Genomic DNA, 9,923 nt, shown 5'->3' on the forward strand with positions numbered 1-9,923 from the left:
CCGGTCGGACGTCCGGAATCAGTGCGGGGACGCGGACGGCACGGCTTTTCGTCCGGACGGTTTTATCTGTCGAGTAGACTAAAATCGTCCCATCCGACATCCGGAATCAGTGCGGGGACGCGGACGGCACGGTTTTTCGTCCGAGACCTCCGGACGGGACGGTTTTATCATTCGAGTAGACTAAGATCATCCCGTCCGACGTCCGGAACCAGTTCAGGGACGCAGACGGCACGGTTTTTTGTCTGAGACCTCTGGATGGGACGGTTTTATCGTTCGAGTGGACTAAGATCGTCCCGTCCGACGTCCGGAATCAGTGCGGGGACGCGGACGGCACGGTTTTTCGTCCGAGACCTCCGGACGGGACAGTTTTATCGTTCAAGTGGACTAAGATCGTCCCGTCCGACGCCTGGAATCAGTGCGGGAACGTAGACGGCACAGTTTTTCGTCCGAGACCTGTGAACCTGACGGTTTTATTGTTCAAGTGGACTAAGATCGTCCTGTCTGACATCCAGAATCAGTGCGGGGATGCGGACAGCACGGTTTTTTCATCCGAGACCTCCAGACAGGATGGTTTTATCGTTCGAGTGGACTAAAACCATCCCGTCACGATTTTTCGTCACGATTTTCCGTCACGATTTTCCGTCACGATTTCTGTCCAACCTCGCTGACTGGACTATTTGTTCGTCCTGGGACAAAAGAACCGTCTCGTCAGTGTCCCTGCAATGTAGCGTCGTTTCTCTGCATTTCGTCATTGCCACCGCTGCCTCTTGTATCCCGCCTGGTCGCATGACCCCATCTCTCCATCTTTCCCTCTCTATATCTATCACTAGTCCTTTTACACTTGAGATCTCTCTCTCTATGTGGCCACCTCTCTCTCCAACTATCTCTCTCTATTCACCTTGCTCTCTTTCCCCCTCTCTCTATATACCTTGCTCTCTTCCCCTCTGTCTTTCTCTATTCGCCTTGCTCTCTTCCCCACTCTCTGTCTCTCTCTATTCACCTTGCTCTCTTCCCCATTCTCTCTCTCTCTCTATCCACATTGCTTTCTTCCCCACTCTCTCTCTCTCTCTATCTATCCACCTTGCTCTCTTCCCCTCTCCCTCTCTATATTCACATTGCTCTCTTCCCCACACTCTCTCTATTCACCTGGCTCTCTTCCTCTCTCTCTCTCTCTCTTTATTCACTTTCTCTCTTCCCCATCCTCTCTCTCTCTATCCACCTTGCTTTCTTCCCCACTCTCTCTCTCTCTCTCGATACATATATATATATATATATATATATATATATATATATATATATATATATATATATATATATATATATATATATATCTCTATCCACCTTGCTCTCTTCCCCTCTCCCTCTCTATATTCATCTTGCTCTCTTCCCCACACTCTCTCTATTCACCTGGCTCTCTTCCTCTCTCTCTCTCTTTATTCACCTTGCTCTCTTCCCCATCCTCTCTCTCTCTCTCCACCTTGCTTTCTTCCCCACTCTCTCTCTCTATCCACCTTGCTCTCTTCCCCACACTCTCTCTCTCTCTATCCACCTTGCTCTCTTCCCCACTCTCTCTCTCTCTATCCACCTTGCTCTCTTCCCCCCTCTCTCTCTATTCACCTTGCTCTCTTCCCCACTCTCTATCTCTCTATCCATCTTGCTCTCTTCCCCCCTCTCTCTCTATTCACCTTGCTCTCTTCCCCACTCTCTATCTCTCTATCCATCTTGCTCTCTTCCCCCCTCTCTCTCTATTCACCTTGCTCTCTTCCCCACTCTCTCTCTCCACCTTGCTCTCTTCCCCTCTCATTCTCTCTCTCTCTACCTAGCTCTCTTCCCACTATCTGTCTGTCCACCTTACTCTCTTTCACAAGCAAGTTCACACTCTCTCTCTATCTCTATCCATTTCATTCTCTTTCGCACACACACACACTTGCTCTCTCTCTCTCTCTATCCACCTCGTTCTCTTTTACACACACACACTCAAAGCTGTCTCTCTCTCTATCCACCAATCTCTCTTTCTCACACACAGATTCTCTCTCTCTCTCTCTGTCTATACACATTGCTCTCTTACACACTCACACAACTCTCTCTCTCTCTCTCTATGTATATATATCCACCTTGTTCTCTTTCAAACACACAGATGCTCTCTCTGTCTAACCATTTCGATCTCTTTCATACACATGTATGCACACACACACACACTCTCTCTCTCTCTCCACTTTGCTCTCTTTCACACACACTCGTTCTCTATCCACCTCGCTCTCTCTCACTCTTGCTCGCTCTTTCTCTCTGTGCACCTCATTCTCTTTCACACGCGCACACTCTCTCTCCCAATCCATCTGACTCTCTTTCATACATACACACAAACTCTCTCTCCTAACCTCTCTCTATCCACCCTGCTCTCTTTCACACACACACAAACTCTCTCTATATATCCACTTTGTTCTTTCACACAGACACTCTCTCTCTACCTCTCTCATTTCCACACACACACACACTCTCTCTCTCTACCTTGCTCTTTGGACAAGCTCTTTTCAACGTCACTTTATTGAATCTGCCTCTAACCTTGTCTGATTTACGCTGATCTCTGAACACTAATCAGCACAAACTCAAAGATGGTCTTCATAAAAAATTACAAACATTTATGTCACTGATAGGTGATATATACCGAGTTAAATAATATGTAAAGTCAAACAAAAAGGTTCAATTGTTCCTCTTGGTAATCTTAGAACTGGCTCTTGTCCAGTCACCTTGCCTCCAACTCACCAAGATTTGATCTCCAAATCATAAATGCTACTAAGAATTCAACCAGAATCTACATAACAATTATGGCAATTATTCATTCCACAGGTGAATCAAACATGAATCCAATACAATAGATACAACTTAGTACACAATTTCATTTAGTGCACTAACATGCTCAACAAAAAAACAATAAGATAATTGAGCAAAAAACAAAAAAATCATAATTGGATAAAGAAAAAATCATAATTTAAAAAATAATAACAAATAAAAGTTAAAAAAACACAAATGAACGTATAATCATAATTGACAAAAAACCTTAATTGAGAAAAAAATCATTATTGACAAAAAACCATAATTCAAGCAAACATAATTGAACAAAAGACACGATAGAACAAAAAAGATTCAATGTAGTTGAAGCACAATGGGACTGTATAATGTCATGATTAACAGATGAATAATGCTATTATGAATTCAACCAGAATCTCCATAATAATTATGGCAATTATTCATAACGCATACAAGTCAAACATCAACCCAACACAATAAACAGAACGTACGATAAAATTTCATTTAATGCCCTAACATGCTAAAAAAACAAAAATCATAATTGAGCAACAAACAAGAAAAAAATCACAATCGAACAAAAACAAAAAAAATCATAATTGAATCAATAAAACAAAAAATTATACTTGAACAAAAAAACACAATTGAACATAAAAATCATAACTGAGAAAAATAACAATTGGACGTAAAAATCATAATTGAGCAAAAACATGTAATTGTAAAAAATCATAATCGAGCAAAAATAGAATCGAAGAAAAACATAATTGAATAAGAAAATCATAATTGAAAAAAAACAACATAATTGAACATAAAAATCATAAATGAAAAAAGTAACAATTGAACGTAAAAATCATACTTGAGAAAGAAACATATAATTGTAAAAAATCATAATCGAGCAAAAATAGAATCGACCGAAACATAACTGAATAAGAAAACTATAACTTAACAAAAACAACATAATCGAACAGAAAAAAGACATAAAATTTAAATGTAATGGAATAATTGAACAGAAAAAAAGCATAAAGTTTAAATGCAATGCAATGGGTCTGATTTATGCCATGATTATCAGATGAATGATGCAGTATTATAAATTATGATATAAAAAGGCCGATTCTCCTTCATTCATAATTGAATAAGAAAATCATAATTGAAAAAAACAACATAATTGAACGTAAAGATCATAACTGAACAAAAATAACAATTGAAGGTAAAAGTCATAATTGAGAAAAAACATATAGTTGTAAAATGAACAAAAAAATCATAATCGAGCAAAAATAGCATCGAACAAAAACATAATTGAATAAGAAAATCGTAATTGAAAAAAAACAACATAATTGAACGTAAAAATCATAACTGAAAAAATAACAATTGAACGTAAAAATCATAATTGAGAAAAAATATATAATTGTAAAAAATCATAATCGAGCAAAAATAGAATCGAACAAAAATATAACTGAATAAGAAAATCGTAATGGAAAAAAAACAACATAGTTGAACGTAAAAACCATAACTGAAAAAAATAGCAATTGGACGTAAAAATCATAATTGAGAAAAAACATAAAATTGTAAAAAATATAATCGAGCAAAAATAGCATCGAACAAAAACATAATTGAATAAGGAAATCGTAATTGAAAAAAAACAACATAATTGAACGTAAAAATCATAACTGAAAAAAATAACAATTGAACCTAAAAAATCATAACTGAAAAAAATAACAATTGAACGTAAAAATCATAATTGAGCAAAAACATATAACTGTAAAAAATCATAATCGAGCAAAAATAGCGTCGAACAAAAACATAATTGAATAAGGAAATCGTAATTGAAAAAAAACAATAGAATTGAACGTAAAAATCATAACTGGTAAAATTACAATTGAAGGTAAAAGTCATAATTGAGCAAAAACATATAACTGTGAAAAATCATAATCGAGCAAAAATAGCATCGAACAAAAACATAATTGAATAAGAAAATCATAATTGAAAAAAACAACATAATTGAACGTAAAGATCATAACTGAACAAAAATAAAAATTGAAGGTAAAAGTCATAATTGAGAAAAAACATATAATTGTAAAAAATCATAATCGAGCAAAAATAGAATCCAACAAAAACATGATTGAATAAGAAAGTCATAATTGGAAAAAAACAACATAATTGAACATAAAAATCATAACTGAAAAAAATAAAAATTGAACATATAATTCAACGTAAAAATCATACTTGAGAAAAAAACATATAATTGTAAAAAATCATAATCGACCAAAAATAGAATCGACCAAAACGTAACTGAATAAGAAAATCATAACTGAACAAAATCAAAATCGAACAGAAAACAAGACATAAAATTTAAATGTAATGGGATAATTGAACAGAAAAAAAAGCATAAAGTTTAAATGCAATGCAATGGGTCTGATTTCTGCCATGATGATCAGATGAATGATGCAGTATTAGAAATTATGATATAAAAAGGCTGATTCTCCTTCATATATATAGGTTGGGCTAAGTTCAAGGTGAGATCTTGGGCGTATTGGGCCAAGAACTGGTCTTCCCACCGACTTTAGATGTGATGTGATGCGAGGGTCAAGAAAAAGAGAGAGAGAAGGCTGATCTCCTTCGTTAACCCACGACCAGCCGAGGCTGCGGAGATCGACACTTGTCCCTGCAGCGACGAGCGGCAGCTGCAAACGGCAAAAGACTGGTACTTTTCACTCGCCCACTTGCTCTATCCATCGACCCATGTAGTTATTTTTAGTTTAATTTCTCCTGGGGATGTTCGTCGCGTTGGGGGAATGGGGATCGCGGCGAAAGGAGGATGAGTCTTGGGATCTGGAGCTTTCTGGGTCATTTAGGAAGACGAGATCTTCATGGCGGAAGCAGAGAATTTACCCCCCTTTTTTTTCTCCGGAAATGGGGGTGAAGGAGAGGTCGAATCGCGGTCGAGAGTGGGGGGAATTCTGTTATCTTTGGGATGAATTTTAAATTTCATGTTTTCTTTTTGTTGGAATCTTCGGATATGGTGGGAAATCGGTTGTTCTGCGAATTGGGTTTTGTTTTAATAAATTAGGGTTCTTGCTGATTTTGCGGTGCAGATTAATTTTTTTGTTGTTCTTGTTCTTTGATGGTACTTGCTGTGATTGAAACAGAATATTTTTTGTTGTTCTAATTCTCCGTTTGCCCATTTTTTCCTTTTCTTCTATTGTGATCTGAACCAGGGAAACAACAAGGGGCTGGGGAGTGAAGATGAAAATAGATAGCTTACTAGAACAAGGTTGAATCAGGAACTCAATAGGAATATAAATTAGGAAAAATTTTCATCATGAACTCCAAATCTATGGGATCAGACGGCAAGGATCATCCGACAGCAGGGACTCCAGCACTGGCCAGGCAATCTTCAGTCTATGCTCTGACCTTTGAAGAATTTCAAAATTCACTTGGGAGTAGAGGCAAGGACTTTGGTTCTATGAACATGGATGAGTTCTTGAAGAGCGTTTGGAGCGTTGAAGAGAATCAGACGGCTGCCAACGAAGTTGTGTCCACAATTCAGAATCTCCAAAGGCAAGGATCGTTGACATTACCCGAAACAATGAGCCGAAAGACGGTAGACGAGGTCTGGAGAGACATGTTCAAGGACGGCGGCAGCCTCGTCGTCCAGAATTCAGCTGGGCCGCCCGTGTCGGCCGGGCAGCGGCAGCCGACACTCGGCGAGATAACCCTCGAAGAATTCCTGCTTAAAGCTGGCGTGACGTGGGAGGAACCCGTCGCTGAGCCCAAGCCGGTGATCCACTCAGGTAGTACGAGGATGGCCGAGGGCAATGCGTTCTTCGGAAATGCTTCGAGTTCAGGCTTTGATGCTAACAGCGGGCTCGCCCTCGGGTTCGGTAATTCTTCCCTGGGAGGCAACCAGGTGGGAACTAGCTCTTCAATTGCTGTTATCGGGCCGAGCGCGGGCGGAGCGATGTCCCAGTATTCGGGGAGAGGGCCACTGAGCAACACAGGTGATCTGGTGGGCTGGCCAGGGCTAAGAACTGGAGGAATTATGGGGAATAATGAATCGACGGTCAGCAATGGGTTGATTCTGGGAATGTCTGATTTGGGAAGAACAGTTGATGATTCCCCTGGTAGTAATGTGCCTTCAGATGGGATGGGAAATTCTGATGGAAACTTGTTGGGTTTGTCGCCGTCTCCCACGTTGATGGACAGAGGACTGAGACGGAGAGGCAATGGAATTGTTGAGAAAGTCGTGGAGCGCAGACAGAGGCGGATGATCAAGAACAGGGAGTCTGCTGCCAGGTCGCGCGCCCGGAAGCAGGTGATCCTTATTGTAACTATATCTTTTTTTTTCAAATTTGAAGTATAAATACACGTTTTATGCTGCAGCAGACCTCATATGCCGGATTTTTTAATTATCCGTAGTAGAAGAGAATATTTAAAATTTTCTGGTGTTGGAATGGAATTTGCTTCAGTTTCAGTTGTTGGTATTTATGGATTTTGTCATTATGTTTTTCTTTTTTTTTCCAGGCCTACACCCTTGAGCTGGAGGCTGAAATAGCTAAACTGAAGAAACAAAATGAAGAATTGCTTAAAAAGCAGGTACTTTCATGACAAATTTCGAGTTATTTGCTGTAAGATCCGGTGAATGGACTTTTTTGAGACTCTGGTTCCTTTGAAAAATTGTTGTTGTTTTGCCACCGTTGCGATCGATTGATTAAATAATGAGTCTGACTAGTTTTTAATTGAAAATTTTCATATTTTTGTGCCTTCTGAATTTTGACCCTTAAAAAATCTTAATTCATGTGAAGGTCAAGAGATTGGTTTATGTCTCATATAACGAGTATTCCAAGATAGATCAAAACAGTTCAATTTAAAAAAAAAATGTGGGCCGTTGAAGTTAATGTTTCAAGATAACTGATTTTTTTTGATTTTGTGTATATTTGAGTTTCTAAGAAAAAGTCAAAACTGAAGTTTTTATTATATCAAATGGATATGAAGATACATTCAATTGAAGAAAACCAATTCTAACCAATGTTTCCCGCGGACAGGTTGAGATCCTGGAAATGCAGAAAAAACAGGTGCGTATCAACCACTCATCCTCTTAAGAAAATTAACTGGAGAAATTTTTTTGTATCCATGCACTTTACTACAGATTTCTGTTGGTTTACCTTACGAAAATTATTTTTATTAATCGAGTTCTCCAGTCTCACCCTGTTAGATGTAATAATTTTAAGGTTACCAAATTAATGTTTTTGAAAGATTACCAAATTTTAATTTTGTTTTTTCTTTCTTCAATTTTCTTTCATACCAATAAAACTTTTACTTTATTGGATTAGGAACAGAAGAAAGCTGATCGGCAACATCAACCTAAGAAACCTTGCTTGAGAAGAACTACTTCTTGGCCGATGGTTGAGCGAAGTTAATTGTTTTGGGCAGTTGATGGCGATCTGTATATTCTTGGTGTAAATTGGACATAGAAAGGGCGATGTCTAATCCTATTTCCCCAATTTCTACTCTGTTTGATGGCGATATTCTCGTGCTGAAGAGTTATCTGCCTTAATCATTGAGCTCGAACTATCTGCAAACTGAAGAAGGCCAAACCCAAGCAGGCACCAAAGTTTAGCCTTTTCTGTAGGCCAGACTTATCTGTTCTTGAATCAGAACTGATCTCATGCGGTTGATTTGAGATTTTGGATTTCAGATTGATGAAGTCAATGATTACATTAGAATCATTTGATCAAAATATTCAGTTTATAATCCATTTTTCCATTCTAATCTGAATTATTGATAGGCGGTAAAGTCGATGCATTTTTTTGTGAAGGTGATGTATTCCCCTTTTTCTTGGGTTATTCCATGGATTGACTCAGGTTTCTTTATTTTTATCAGTCATAAAAAAATCATTTTTGGATTTTTAGTGTAAAAGTTTATTTAGACATCAAAGTTAGTGCAACGCATCACCCTTGCATGATGTTCTCATTGGGCACATTAATCTACCTTTTGATATCAATAAATACACTAACTAGAAACTGGAATGAGGAAAAAGGGACAGGCGAAAATCAGTCTCCTTCTCTACTTTATAAAATTTTAATTTTTAGACCTGTCCAGGATTCTCCAGTCATGAATCGAATATTTACATCAAAGGTATAAATGTATTATTCTAAATCCTTAACTTCCATTTTTATCCATACTCAATTTATTTTTAGTTATTAAGTATCCAAATGTTTTCCCAAGGGTATCATCCGTAATTTGATCAATTGATCATTTATGGCCTTAACAAAAATAGAGGGTGTTGACTTTAGTTCTTTCAAATTTCATGGTTTCATTTTCTTTCACTTTGTTTCACTGAAACTTCCAAGAGTGTCTTCATGTTTATAAATTCACCATGATACTTGATGCTTGTTTAGTCTCCTTTGTGGAGATCAATATATCATTCACCACTTTAATTATGAATCAAATTTTCAAGACATAATTTACAAGTAGCTCTTTGGTTTTTGGGATTTCCCTTGTTTCCTTCTTGCACTACAAAACTAGCTTGTAATACAAAACTAGGGTCTCTATAAATTTGAAGCCTAATAATAATCAATAGAGTCAATTGGAAGTGCTTGTAAGCTTCATTTACCAATAGTTGTGTGCATGGGAATAAACTAGAACGAAGGTTCATCTTATAAAGTATTCTCATCTGATAAACTAGAAAGGTGTTTGACTGAGGTTCTCATCTAAAGTATTCTCTCTTAAATTTATGATTATAATGAACATGTGAGGGACACTACCTTCCTTATATCCACTATGGATTTTCAAGCTAGTATTGTTCTCACCTGACCTTCTCTTACGTACAGAAATTTTCTCAATATGAATCGTCATTCTTGAGAGATGATCAGAAAAAACGCTTAAAAGCATCAAAATTGGGTATTCCAGCTGAAAAATTAAAATTCTATGAAAGAAAAGAAGAAAAGTTCATAAAATTACGAAATAATACTATAAATTTAATTGTTTTAATAGTTATACTCTCGAAAGTATTTTAAAATAAGAGAGAAAACTTTAGAGGACAATTGAAAATGACGATTGTGATTTTTTTGGGATAAAGGTTGTCATTAGACATAAAAAGGGAAGACCAGACACATGAA

The 9,923-nt window shown here is 37.4% G+C and overlaps 1 protein-coding gene across 3 annotated transcripts; it reads left to right on the plus strand.

The window, feature by feature from the left end:
- Positions 1 to 5,347: 5,347 nt before the first annotated feature.
- ABF2 (abscisic acid responsive elements-binding factor 2) lies at positions 5,348 to 8,499 on the plus strand. 3 transcript variants are annotated; one of them, XM_078588234.1, is made up of 5 exons: positions 5,348 to 5,506; positions 6,021 to 7,117; positions 7,327 to 7,398; positions 7,848 to 7,877; positions 8,142 to 8,499. In XM_078588234.1, exons 2-5 carry the CDS (start codon positions 6,125 to 6,127, stop codon positions 8,220 to 8,222), a joined length of 1,176 nt encoding a protein of 391 aa, XP_078444360.1. In that variant the 5' UTR covers positions 5,348 to 5,506; positions 6,021 to 6,124; the 3' UTR covers positions 8,223 to 8,499. The 3 variants fall into 3 exon arrangements, with proteins under 3 accessions (XP_078444360.1, XP_078444358.1, XP_078444359.1); XM_078588232.1 differs by having other exon boundaries at positions 5,349 to 5,506; positions 8,136 to 8,499; XM_078588233.1 differs by lacking the exon at positions 5,348 to 5,506 and having other exon boundaries at positions 5,518 to 7,117; positions 8,136 to 8,499.
- The last annotated feature ends 1,424 nt before the right edge of the window (positions 8,500 to 9,923 follow it).

The sequence above is a fragment of the Wolffia australiana genome, chromosome 16 (genome assembly GCF_029677425.1).
Source record: "Wolffia australiana isolate 7733 chromosome 16, ASM2967742v1".
NCBI classification, from domain to species: domain Eukaryota; kingdom Viridiplantae; phylum Streptophyta; class Magnoliopsida; order Alismatales; family Araceae; genus Wolffia; species Wolffia australiana.

Excerpts from the sequence above, each read along its gene's own strand:
- ABF2 (XM_078588232.1), top strand. The coding sequence starts at position 6,125 with ATGAACTCCAAATCTATGGGATCAGACGGCAAGGATCATCCGACAGCA. Across the intron at positions 7,118-7,326 it reads GGTCGCGCGCCCGGAAGCAG|GCCTACACCCTTGAGCTGGA; the intron begins GTGATCCTTATT and ends TTTTTTTTCCAG. Across the intron at positions 7,399-7,847 it reads AAGAATTGCTTAAAAAGCAG|GTTGAGATCCTGGAAATGCA; the intron begins GTACTTTCATGA and ends TCCCGCGGACAG.